Consider the following 13,132-nt stretch of genomic DNA (forward strand, 5'->3'; position numbering starts at 1 on the left):
CTTAGCTTGACCTTTTGGCTGAGAGTAAGAGTCCCGGCTCCTAGGCTTTGTAGCGTATTATGAACTGACCGATAACGGATAATGGATAATGAATAACGAAGATAGAACAATAACCCTTAAAAATCCCTCCCCCCATCCCAGCATGAAATGACCGATAATGGATAATGAATAACGAAGATAGATCAATAACCCTTAAAAATCCCTTCCCCCCCCCCCCCCCCCCCCCCCCCACAGAGCACAGCGTAGCATACGAGGGATGGATTCCACTATGTAAAATAAATACAAATGTATCTACCTATGGAAATCCATCAAAATGAACATTAATACAAAAGTTCATGTATTTTTGCCGATTATTCAAACCAATGTTTTTTTTAATGCCGAATGAAGGCTTTTTTGTACCACTAAGGCGCTAAATATTACAAACTGTCCCTGTAAGTGAAATAGAAAAAACACAGCCAGACACCCTAGCTCTGAACCTAAAATCGCCCCTTGTCTGTCGCATAAAAACGGTAGTGTTGGTGAGGAGTACGTTAAGCAATTTTCGATTCCAGAACTAATGCTAGCCAAAAGGTGGCGCTAATGACAAAATAGACGCCGACAGTCGTTTAACCCCCCACGAAGAAGAGCCCAACACTCAAGCCCACCAATGACCAAAATCTACTGTCAATTCAGCAATCCCGTCTGAAGTCACAATTATTAATCCAAATCAAGATGTGCGCCGACGTCGAAGCTCAGCTAGCCACTGTCATGGAGGCTTTCGTGCTCGCTGCCGTGGCTGAGGTCCATAAACGGCAGGAGAAGAGACGAGACGGTCCCGTTAAGCAATTGACGAAGGCGGTCAGCGAGCGCAGAGAGAACAGCGAGAAGCTGGTGAGCAATGTGGTCACTCGGTCTGGATTGTTGTATAGAGGTAGAGTGGTGAAAACGCTCCATATTTCATTAACTTGAACAAATTCTCCCCTCAAAGTCTTAAAGTTGCATGTTAAATAATTTCAGAAAATTCTGAGCGATTTGTAATCGATTGTAATTATTTTAATGATCGTTCCTCTATCGCTCATAGGCAACACAACCCGTTGGATAAGGGGCCGGTTTAGGCACGTTACAAGTAAATAGTGATTGTTACTCACTACTTCTACCAAAAAGTAACCGAGTTGGTAACTGAATTACTCTTATGGTAAAAGTAACTAGTTACCAGGGAAAGTAACTATTTCCATCCATTATCTGCACCAATTATCCTCAGTAGGGTCGCGGGCAGTAACTATTTCCTTTTCTTTAAAAATAATTTGTATGTCAAAGAATTGAAAATTTTCCGAGCAGTAATCGAGTCAGTTGAATAGTTGATCAGAAAGGTAACTGTGTTATAGATGGTGTGAAATTACACCTCACCAGCAACAGATTTATCCTACTCTTGAAGTGCAACAAAATTAAACAGTAAACACTACCATAAAATAACATCCATCCATTATCCGCTTAGTAGGGTCGCAGGGGTGCTAGAGGCCATCCCAGCTATCTTCCGGCAGTGGGCAGGGGACACGCTGATCTGGTTGCCCGGAATTCGGGAGGAAACCCACGCAAGCATGGGGAGAACATCCAAACTATGCACAGTAAGGCTGGGGGCTGGATTTGATCCATTGACTTCAGAACTGTGCTAACCAAGCATCCGCTGTGCTGCCCACATAAAATAACAATCAGTAAACAATATATAGTGAGTTTAATAAGTTACATCTAACCCTCACAACCTGAGAGAACTGGTCAAGTAGACATTGCCATCTGAACTTACAACTGAAATATTTTTTTCACAATAAAAGTTGGTAGTAAAACAATATGAAGCGAGTTTCATTCTGTACCATAAATCAGTCTCAAGTCCGACAACTGGTAGACATATGCTACCATACTTTAAGTTTCTTAGAACGAGTAAACAATTCAACAATAAAATACACAACAAAGGACAGGTATGACAGATGAACAGAGGAGAGTAGACTTTCTTTGGCAGTTTTTTCAATTTATTCAAAGTGACAAAAAGTGACCAAAAGCATACCATGTTACCGTATTTTCCGCACTATAAGGCGAACCGTGTTATAAGGCGCACCTTCAATGAATGATATAATGATACAATGATACATTTTTGTGATTAAGGGCTATATAAATAAATTTGACTTGACTTGGCTACAGTAGAGGCTGTAGTTACGTTAGATGCTAAAGGGAATGTCAACAAAACAGTCAGATAGGTCAGTCAAACTTTATTAATAGATAACAAACAAGCTTTCCACAACTCCATTCACTCCCAAAATGAATAAACAGCTGTTTTATTATTTTCTCTGAGGTAAAGCATTTTCGTGACACATCTTTAACATCATTGAACAACAGCAAGGCATAACATTTTACTTTTCCTCCATTTACCGTTTCCCAAATGTTCAGCCCTGCGGCTTATTCAGTGAAGCAGCTTATTTATGGAATTTTTCTGACGGCCACCAGCAGCGCTGGAATATAGAAGGTAAAATTAAGACCAGTAGAATATGTGCGCCAAGAAAGACTGTAACCTCTTAAGTCTAAGCATATACTTTTTGTAAAGTCAGGATATGTTTCGATAATGAGGAAGATGCTCTTGATGGCTGTAGTTATGAGGAGGAAGTTGAAGACGATCTGCCGCGAACTTCTCCATTACGCAATACTTTATCTCCACAGGCATGTTTGATACGTAGCGAGCGTGATCCTACTAGCGTGTTGGTACCTTTCAAAGGCACGGTTTGGGATTATTATTATTATTATTATTATTATTATTAAAGCTTTGAAAACTCTCTCGGGGAACTGTCATTCTTCGTAAATATGTGTAACCATCTATAATATGTATTTGCAACTGTATATTTTTGTAATGTATTTATTTTAGTGATGTATTCTGTTATGTGTTCTACGGACGAATCAAAACGAAGGGGCGGAGCACACGCGGGCTAATGGGAAATGTGGTAAAGCTGAGTTACCAGTAGACCTGTCTGTTGTCGCACCGGACAATAGTGGATATATATTTTTCCCACCCTTAACTTTGGAAATATACATTTTGTTTCCTTGGATTACTTTCAACGGGACCTGGACTTTACAAGTCTGCATCATACGACAATTACGAGTATCATTTGCCACTTATGATGTCAACTGTGGTTCTAGAATTGTGCACTATCTATGAGGTTGCAATAGTGGCACTTACAGCATGGTCTGGGTTAAGCTTGTGACTGTGTTGCAAGCTTAAGTGTGCGGCTTGAAAAAGTACAAAAGTGGCAAATCACTCAAAAAGTGGTGGGTGCGGCTTATAATCAGGTGCGCTCTATAGTCCGGAATTTATGGTAGTCTACACGCAAAAAAACGTCTGATACTGTTATGGTAAATTAAACGTGAGTGCAATCGCAATATAGTGACACTCGTAATGTGCAAAACACTAACAAGTGCAAAACAATTACAATAAAGCAATAACATAATAACTGTATAATAATAATAATAATAATAATTTCCTTGTATTGTCATTCTGTGTAACAATGTACACAGAACGAAATGTCGATTGCGATCACTAGTAGACTATAATATCTTAGTAGATCAGCTGGAAAAATGGATTTGTCTCTCAGGAACTGTCCTTTCATGGTTCAGATCCTTGCTCTCAGATCGGTTGCATTGTGTTAGATACAGTGATATGACCTCTGAGCCTTTAGGTATCACTTGTGGAGTTTCACCAAGTTCAGCACTGGGTCCCCTTCTCTTTAGCATTTTTATGCTTCCGTCAGGTGATAAAATTCGCAAGTATAATATCACGGATGCTAAGAATATACAGTGGAACCTCGGTTTTCGAACGCCTCTCAGTTCGAACAAATCAGTTCTCGACCAAAAATTTCGAGAAATTCTTGCTTTGCTTTTCGTTCAAAAAATCGGAGTTCGAACGCCGGTACGCTAGGGGCGACGCTGAGCGGTGTACGAGTGTAGATTGCCCCCACCCCTCGTGAAGAACTGTTGTCACGGCAACGCGCACTCCCTTTCTGTTTTCGTTTTTCAAAAGCGGTGAAGGGAGTGTTTTAACCCCTAATTATGCCTCGGAAGAAGGTCTGTGCAAGCAGCAAAGTTGCTACAGGTGAAAAAAGAAGGGTAATGCGTACAACTATTGCATTTAAGAAATAAATAATAGCAAAATATGAAGAAGATGTGCGAGTTTCCCTTCTTTCAGGAATACAGCATGGCTTCTGCCGACCGGTAAGAAATCCTATTCATAATTATTTTCTTTATCCTTTAACTGCTCACCACTTGTTGTGGGGACCCGGGTGCTAAATGACGTGTAAACGACCTGATTTTTTTATTTTTACACGTTCATGTTAGCGTAATCTTTCGTACGGAAGAGTACGCTAACGCGAACGTACGATTAGCCTTGGTTAGCTTTACATTAAATATTCAAGATAAACATTCAGGGTGTTGGACCTGATTAAAACAATTTTACATCAATTTTAATGGGAAAAATCGGCTTCGGTGATCGTACAAATCTGTTTTCGTACAAAGAAATGGAACGGATTATGGTCGAGAACCGAGGTTCCACTGTAATTCATACAATTGTTACCTCCCATCTTGATTACTGTAATGCACTATTCTCCAGTCTCCCGAAGCCTAGCATCAAACGCCTGCAGCTGGTACAAATGCAACTGCTTGTGGATATCCTGAGGCGCAGTTTTCATATTTGTACTCATGTCAGCACTGACACGATGCTAACATCCATCGCAGATGGACCTAGCCATGGCGTTGGAGATGCTCGCCAACAAGGCTCTGATAAAGATCGTCGGCATCGTGGATCAGTTCAAGCCCCGACCGGCTGGTGATGCGTCCCGGATGCCCACCGTCAGCATTCTCCAGAAGGCCCGCTCAGGTACGTCGTGAGCAAGGGTGTAGGTTTGATTTTGGCATTGATGCAGATATAGTGCCCTTGAAAGTCCTTAAAAATGCTTTAAATTGGCCATGAAAAGGTCTATGAACCCTGTCGCATCCAACCAAAAGTCAGATGTGGTCCATCTTCCCTTGCAGAGGCAGAGCGCTTGTGTGGCGCGTCTCCCCTAGACACTACCGTGCCCGCTGGGGTAAATCCTCTACTGCTAGCGTATCCCGCTTTGGTGCCCTGTGTAACGCATTTTTGGAAACAGGTCCAGCCGGCGGATGAGAAGTCAGCCATCTTGGCCATCAAAGGGGAGCAGAGACAAGCGGTCATGGACACTATCACTGACTGTGGAGGTCTGAACGAACAATAGCCCAATCTTTTTTTTTTTTACTTTTGCAAGTATGGTAAGGATAATCCATAAATGAGAAAAGTATTTCATAAGAGATTAATTTAGCTTTATCTCTAGAGAATTTTTTTAAAGGAAAACGACTATTAAATGAACACCATGATCAGCCTATTTACTGGACTGTCTCAGAAAATTAGAATATTGTGATAAAGTTCTTTATTTTCTGTAATGCAATTAAAAAAACAAAAATGTCATACATTCTGGATTCATTACACATCAACTGAACTATTTCAAGCCTTTTATTATTTGAATATTGCTGATTTTGGCTTACAGCTGAAAAAAACTCAAAAATCCTATCTCAAAATATTAGAATACTTCCTCAGACCAAGTAAAAAAATAATTTTATAACAGCAAAACTAAATCAAACATTTGAAAATGTCCATTGATGCACTCAGTACTTGGTTGGGAATCCTTTTGCACGGATTACTGCATCAATCCGGCGTGGCATGGAGGCAATCAGCCTGTGGCATTGCTGAGGTGTTATTGATGCCCAGGATGCTTCGATAGCGGCCTTCAGCTCATTTGCATTTGTAGGTCTGGTGTCTTTCATCTTCTTCTTAACTATACCCCACAAATTCTCAATGGGGTTCAGGTCAGGGGAATTAGCAGGCCAATCAAGGACAGTGATGCCATGGTCAGTGCACCAGTTACTGGTGGTTTTGGCACTGTGGGCAGGTGCCAGATCATGCTGGAAAATGAAATCCTCATCTCCATAGAGCTTTTCAGCAGATGGAAGCATGTAGTGCTCTAAAATCTCTCGGTACACAGTTGCATTTACTCTGGACTTGATGAAACACAGTGGACCAACACCAGCAGCTGACATGGCTCCCCAAACCATTGCTGATTGTGGGAACTTCACACTGGATTTCAAGCAACTTGGATTTTGCTCCTCTCCAGCCTTTCTCCAGACTCTGGCGCCTTGACTTCCAAATGAAATGCAAAACTTGCTTTCGTCTGAAAAGAGGACTTTGGACCACTCTGCAACTGTCCAGTGCTTCTTCTCCATAGCCCAAGTCAGACGCTTCTTCCGTTGTCTTGAGTTCAGAAGTGGCTTGACCATGGGAATACGGCTATTGTAGCCCATTTCCCGGACACGTCTGTGAACTGTGGCTTTTGATTCCTGGACTCCAGCTTCAGCCCACTGTCTTTGAAGCTCCCCCAAATTCTGGAAGCGGCTCTTCTTCACAATTTTGTTAAGGCTGCGGTCATCTCTCTTGGTTGTGCAGCGTTTCCGGCCACATTTTTCCCTTCCAACAGACTTTTTGTGGATATGCTTTGAAACTGCACTCTGTGAACAGCCTGCTCTTTGAGAAATTTCTTTTTGTGTCTTACCCTCCTGATGGAGGGTATCAATGATGGTCCTCTGGACAGCAGACAGATCAGCAGTCTTCCCCATACTTGTGATTTAGTTTACTGAACCAAGCTGAGTGTTTTTAAGGCTCAGGAAACCCTCGCAAGGTGTTTCGAGTTAATTAGATGATTCAGGTGATTAGTTGAATAGCCTACTTGTATACTTTTTCATGATATTCTAATATTTTGAGATAGGATTTTTGAGTTTTCTTAAGCTGTATGCCAAATTCAGCAATATTCAAATAATAAAAGGCTTGAAATAGTTCAGTTGATGTGTAATGAATCCAGAATGTATGACATTTTTGATTTTTTAATTGCATTACAGAAAATAAAGAACTTTATCACAATATTCTAATTTTCTGAGACAGTCCAGTATATATTTATTCCTAGCATTTTTTTGTAAATGTATAAAAAAAGGAAAGTTAAGGTACCTTACTCTTACCCCTTGATGTTATAAAAACACAAAAGTAGAAATAAGTACTTAAGACAAATAATAAACCCCATTGAGGGATGTTGATGGTCATCATAAACAATAGTAAAGCAAATAAATCACACGGTACAAATCTTAAAATATAATAAATAAAACACTTTAAGACGATGTGTTTAAACCGTTTTTGAGCAGAGGTCCACTTTTTTCGATCGTCCGTCTGTTGAAAATGTTTAGAATTTCATTCCACGAACCGGGTTTTTTTTTTTTTTTTTTTTTTTTTTAATTGTTAATCACAATTCTGTGCGTTACCGAAATGGTCAATAGCGTCAACATTGCTTCGACTCTTAAGTACTGGTAAACCGTTGCGCCCCCACCCCTTGGATGAAGGAAATCTTCTCGCATTGGATGAATACCTTTTACTCTTACGTGGGTCATATAATTCTGAAGTAACAGTACTTGAGTAAAAATGTTTGGCTATTCTACCCAACTCTGATTTGACTATTATTGCATTTTGTCGACTAATCATTGCAGCCCTAGTTGAGTGTAGGGACAGGGTTCAAACAGGTTCTTGAAATCCTTAAATGCTTGAATTCTAATGTCTGTTTTTTTCAAGGTTTGAAAAATAGTAAAATTTTAGGTGAACTTAGGCTAGGGTTAAAAGGTAGGATTTGGGCTACAAATGAGTGTTTGAAACTTATTTTATGGTTCCAAAATTCAATTAGGGCTAGGGTTAGAAACTAAAATGTAGGGGGGGGGAAATGTTGTTAGGATATTATACTAAATTTAGAGTTTTGAAATGCGTTTGGGGCTAGGGTTACAGCTAGAGTTAGGTGTAGTCCTCGGTTAGGAACTAGGGATCCAAAATATTTTTAGAGCTAGGGTTACAATTTAAAATGGGGTTTAGGGTAAGAGGAGCTAGGGCGCCCAAATTAGGCTTCAAATAAAGGTTTTAAACTTATTTTATGGTTTCAAAATAGAATTGGGGCTAGGGTTTGAAATTAAGGTTTAGGCTCCTTATTATGCCGTTAGACTAAATTTAGGGTTCTGAAATAGGGTTAGGACTATGGTTACAGTTTAGGTGGAGGCTTAGGGTTACAATTCAGGTTTTAAGTCCCTTGTTAGGGTTCTTAACTGAATGTTGGGTTCCAGAATAGGTTTAGAGCTAGGGTTACAGTTTGAAACTGAGTTAGGGCTATGGTTTGGGCATGGTTTCAAACCTATTTTAGGGTTCCTAAATAATGTTGGGGCTAGAGTTGGGCAATAAGTGTAATCTTTGTCTCATGGCAGCTTGCGAACTGGATGAGGCCCTGATGGAGAGTAACACTCAGCAACCTGGCCGGCTGGATAGCGGTGATGTGGATGAGAAGCCCTTCTCCTGCGAGCTCTGCAGTCGCCGCTTCACCCGCAGACAAAACCTCCAGCGACACACGAGCAGCCACAATGGCGGCAAGGCCTTCTGTTGCCGCCAGTGTGGGAAAAGCTTCACGCGTGCTGTCACTCTCAGGACCCACCAGTTGATCCACACGGGCCAGAAGCCTCTCAAGTGCCAGCTGTGCCCAAAAACCTTCCGGCACGCTGCCAACCTGAAGAACCACCAGCGCCTCCACAGCGGGTTAAGGCCCTTCGCCTGCGACCTCTGCGCCAAGACCTTTCGGCAAGCCGTCAACTTGAAGGTCCACCGGCGGGTGCACACTGGCGAGCGCCCGTTCACATGCCACTCATGCGGCAAGAGTTTTAGCCAGCAGAGCAGCCTGGCTACGCACGGGCGAACGCATTCATCCGAACGGCCTTTTAACTGCCACTTCTGCAGCAAGACCTTCAACAACGGCAACAGCCTGAAAATGCACCTGCGCGTGCACACGGGTGAGCGACCCTACGCCTGTGACATCTGCGCCAAGACTTTTGTCCAAGGCAGTCACCTGCGCACCCATAAAACTCACGTGCACGCCGGCCGCAAGCTCTTCATCTGCGATAAGTGCGGAAAGGCCTACGCCAACGGACGCAACCTCAAGGCACATAAGTGCGGGTACGCTTGACGGTGCGCACCCGCTCTAAGCTCTTGATCTGTGAAAAGCTCAGGCAAGGGGTCTCCAAACTTTTTCCTGAGAGGGCTATATGATGTTTTTCATCTGAAGAACAGGAGTTTGCAACAGGAAAAGTGTGACGATTTCAGGAAGCCACCATCAAAAAGACACTTTCATACGTCAAAATTGAAGCTTGAGGCAAAATGATAACTGCTCATACAAAGACAGTCCAAAAGAACGTTGTCATCATGTTGTGTGTTTTTGTGCCAAATGCATCTAAAGCAGGGGTGGGCAAACTTTTTGACTTGAGGGCCACAATGAGTTCTAAAATTTGACAGAGGTGCCAAGCCAAGAACAGATGTATTAAGTGTTATATAATTTACATACAGGATTTGACCTATTAATGATTAATTTAATTACATTTCAGTTGAACAAACACAGCAGGAAAACTCACCATCAGTTTCAGTGGGAACAGTGTTGTTGATCTCTCTGTTTTGTCAGTGCATCAAAGTCTGGAGTAAGTTTTGTTGTGGCGATTCTCAGGATAATTCCGAGGTGTTGGTTAGTTATCCTGGATCTGTAACGGGCTTTGTTCATGTTCATAACACTGAATGTCTGCTAACATACATAGGTCGAGCCAAACAAGGCCAGCATCTTCTGTGCCGTCCTCCGTAAGTTTGGAAAGGTGGTTTCGTTCAGTTAAGCATAAAAGTAGTTAAGTTTAAGAGTGTTGAACTTTTCCTTCAAGGTGGCGTCAGACTGAATATCGATCAGTTCCAATTGCACTTTGTGTTATTGTTTCAGGGTCTTGTGAGAAGGGACAAGACACGAGCTGAAGTGACTAATCAATGTTTTCAAAATCAGAGAACCGGCGACTGAATTCTCTGTGCAGCTCATCCAGTGATATGCTATATTTCTTTGCATATCACATCGCCTCTTTCTGAGTGTCAAGTGTGGCGAAATAAGTGAAGGATGAGTTTGCAACTTGTCCGGAGAATATGAGCTTGGATTTGAATGCTGTAATATTTTTGTAAATGTCGTGCACAAACTGATCTTTCCCCTGCAGTTTCACATTCAGCTCCTACAAGTGTGAAAATACGTCCACAGCAAACGCAAAATCACAAAGCCAGTTTTGGTCTTGTAGCTCAGGAAATCTGTAAGATTTCTCATTGAACTCTAAAAATGCGCCTTTAGATTCTAAAGATTGGACTATAGAACTCTGCAAGGTATCTTGTTAATTTCTTAGTGTCAGCTAAACAGGCATGCAATGCAATCGTTGGGCATTATTTTGTATGCCCAACTATTGATTTCAATGAGTGCCTGTTTTTATTTTCGACCCACGCAGTGTTTACAAGGCTACACGCTAACAGTTATTTAAATCTTGAGAAAAAAAACAAGATACTTTGGTGATATAATAAGTAATATAGACTCAATAGCAACAATCACACGTTCATTTCTGATATGAAGCATGCCGCAAACCAGAGATTTTTGATGAATGTTACGATGCATTCTTTTCGCTTTAATTCATTAACAAGTCTCTTTCTCTGATCAGGATTGTCCGCTGGGATCTTGTAAAACTTCAATTTACGATTTTGACACTTAACATGAAGACAACTAGCAGCTACAACAGCGTTGTTTTCCTCTGTCTTCTAATCAGCACAAGTAGTTTTTTTGCTTCTAGGCTAACCCCACCCACTAGATACGCCACAATGTTTAGAAAAATGAAAGGGTCTATAACCCTTCTGAATTCTTCACAGAACTAAAGAAAAAAATTGCATATACTCCACCTCCTGGTTAATTGTGTATCGCCCATCCTGGCAAATTTCACATTGTGACACCAGCGAAAAATACCTGTTGTGGACAACCGTTTTGTAATATTTTGATTGATTATTTATAATCTTTTAAATTACAGATGAGACACAATACAACAATGATGTATGCCAAAGGATAAAGTCTATTTGTAATGTGATTCGATGAGAAGGAACTTAGTTTGCTGTGTTTTTATCTACCCATTTGTCAATCCGGTTTGAACAAATTTATTGACACTAATAACAGAAAACAGTGTGAGGTTTGAACAACCCCTCTTGACAATCTCAACAGCAATCAAGCACATTCACAATATTATATTTCAATATGACATTTAACAGAAAACATAATGTGAGGTTTGAACAACCATCTTAACAGCCAAGCATATTCACAATTCCGTCATGTTCGGCAACACGACGTTTTAACATTTTTTTCTGACATTTTTAACATCTTTGTTGGTGTCTTTTTTTGGTATGAACAAATTTATTGACACTAATAGCAGCAAACAAACAATGAGAGGTTTGAACAACCCTTCTCAAAAATCTTAATAGCAATCAAGCATATTCACAATTACGTTATATAACATCTTTGTTAGGGTCAATAAATCCGTCCAGGCCAAAGTCGATTGTTTTTCGGTCTGAACAAATCCACCGACACCAACAGCAGCAAAACAAAAACGACAATCTCAACAGCAAACAAGCATATTCACATTTGTGTTATACCTGACAATATGACGTTTTAACATTTTTTCATGACATTTTCAACATCAATTAAACAATTTCAGAGTTATTATCTTTTAACAGTAGTTAACCAACGTGTAAAGGGCAATACTATTGTGCAAGGGCATAGCTCTGCCATCCCACCCTCCCAAGCAGCATCCTCCAGTCCTTTGTGTGGGTCTTCTCCCTTCTTACTTCTACTTTCCACAACCAGGCCGTTGCTGCCGGGACCCCCACAGTGTAGCTCCGGCTCCCCCCTCCGGGTGGGTGCAGACGATTCTTCTTTATGGCTGCGTCCTAGGCCCTCCGCTCGCAGATTGTATGGTATCTGCAGCCATTTGAAGCACAGCCACGGGGCGGATCTGCCTGCACCTCCATACCAGCAGATTTCTGGAGGTCCAGATGGCGTCCTTGATGGAGGCGAGAGTGAGCCAGTCCCAGGCAAAGTCGTTCCGTGACCTCGACCGACTCACCCCGTAAAGCACGTACTGTGCGTCAGGGACCTCCCCTGCTGGCAAGTCCGGGAATTTTCCTTGTTGGTCGGCCATTGTCCACAAGTCCTCGGCAGCGCTGCACTCACAAAAAGGTCCCTCATACTCAGTCCAGGCTAGAAAGATCGCTTTGAAATGATGAATAGAATAATAAATTAACCATGTACTGATAAATGTTTACCTAAAACTGCACGTCATGTTTTAAATAAAAAAAGATGACTTGTAGCATGGTACAAGAAATTGATTGTGCACAATGTTAAACAATTAAACACGCATCATTCTGCATACCATCAGGAAATTGAGCTTCTCTTCAGTCAGACTTCCTGTTTGTTTTGTTATTGCAAGTTTAAATGTCATTAAAGCAGCTTTCGTTGGCACCTTTGACACTCCGCCTACGACTCCCGTCTCTGTCCGCTACATTGGTGACCCCGAAGTGATCAATGTAGCGGGCAGAGACGGGAGTCGTCGGCGGAGTGTTAAACAAAGGTGCCAACGAAAGCTGCTTTAATGACATTTAAACTTGCAATAACAAAACAAACACGAGAGTGGCTCGAGCCGGCCGAAGTCCCCCTAGGAACTCGCTAACTAAACAATGGTTCCGTGGGTGAATTATGTAAAACCATTCATTAGCGATGTTTAATACATCTTTTCAGACCGACCGACGATACCAATGTACAAATCTGCCAGAAATATTTGATAGCATTATAGAAACATTCGATTTTCTCCTCAAAACGGCAAGCTACGATTCCTGAGCTACCAAGTACTAGAAATATTCTGCAGTTTACCATTCCCGTTTTAAGCAAACTACAAAATACGCATTTTCTTTGAAATCTACGAACATTGAAAAATGAAATCAAGCAATGCTTATTTTTTCCTTTAGATGGTGGTCTTAGTTCAAATACAAAGACTAGCTGATCACAGTTTCAGTGCATATTTAAGGAGCGCCATCAATTTCTCAAGTGCTTTATGAAAGCCGTCACTATTTACATTTTAATCACTAAATCTGTTGATT

At 41.3% G+C, this 13,132-nt stretch overlaps 1 protein-coding gene across 2 annotated transcripts; it reads left to right on the forward strand.

Moving 5' to 3' along the window:
- Window positions 1-514: 514 nt before the first annotated feature.
- On the forward strand, window positions 515-12,492 carry LOC148346852 (uncharacterized). 2 transcript variants are annotated; one of them, XM_088323266.1, is made up of 5 exons: window positions 515-870; window positions 4,747-4,888; window positions 5,044-5,096; window positions 5,160-5,247; window positions 8,368-12,487. In XM_088323266.1, exons 1-5 carry the CDS (start codon window positions 712-714, stop codon window positions 9,114-9,116), a joined length of 1,191 nt encoding a protein of 396 aa, XP_088179392.1. In that variant the 5' UTR covers window positions 515-711; the 3' UTR covers window positions 9,117-12,487. The 2 variants fall into 2 exon arrangements, with proteins under 2 accessions (XP_088179392.1, XP_088179393.1); XM_088323267.1 differs by having other exon boundaries at window positions 723-870; window positions 4,986-5,096; window positions 8,368-12,492.
- Window positions 12,493-13,132: the final 640 nt, after the last annotated feature.

The sequence above is a fragment of the Urocampus carinirostris genome, chromosome 19, assembly GCF_059441175.1.
Source record: "Urocampus carinirostris isolate Australia breed hairy pipefish chromosome 19, RoL_Ucar_1.0, whole genome shotgun sequence".
NCBI classification, from domain to species: domain Eukaryota; kingdom Metazoa; phylum Chordata; class Actinopteri; order Syngnathiformes; family Syngnathidae; genus Urocampus; species Urocampus carinirostris.

Coding starts and splice junctions, on each gene's coding strand:
- LOC148346852 (XM_088323266.1), top strand. CDS start 712: ATGTGCGCCGACGTCGAAGCTCAGCTAGCCACTGTCATGGAGGCTTTC. Junction 5,097..5,159: donor ACACTACCGTGCCCGCTGGG/GTAAATCCTCTA, acceptor TTTTGGAAACAG/GTCCAGCCGGCGGATGAGAA. Junction 5,248..8,367: donor CACTATCACTGACTGTGGAG/GTCTGAACGAAC, acceptor GTCTCATGGCAG/CTTGCGAACTGGATGAGGCC.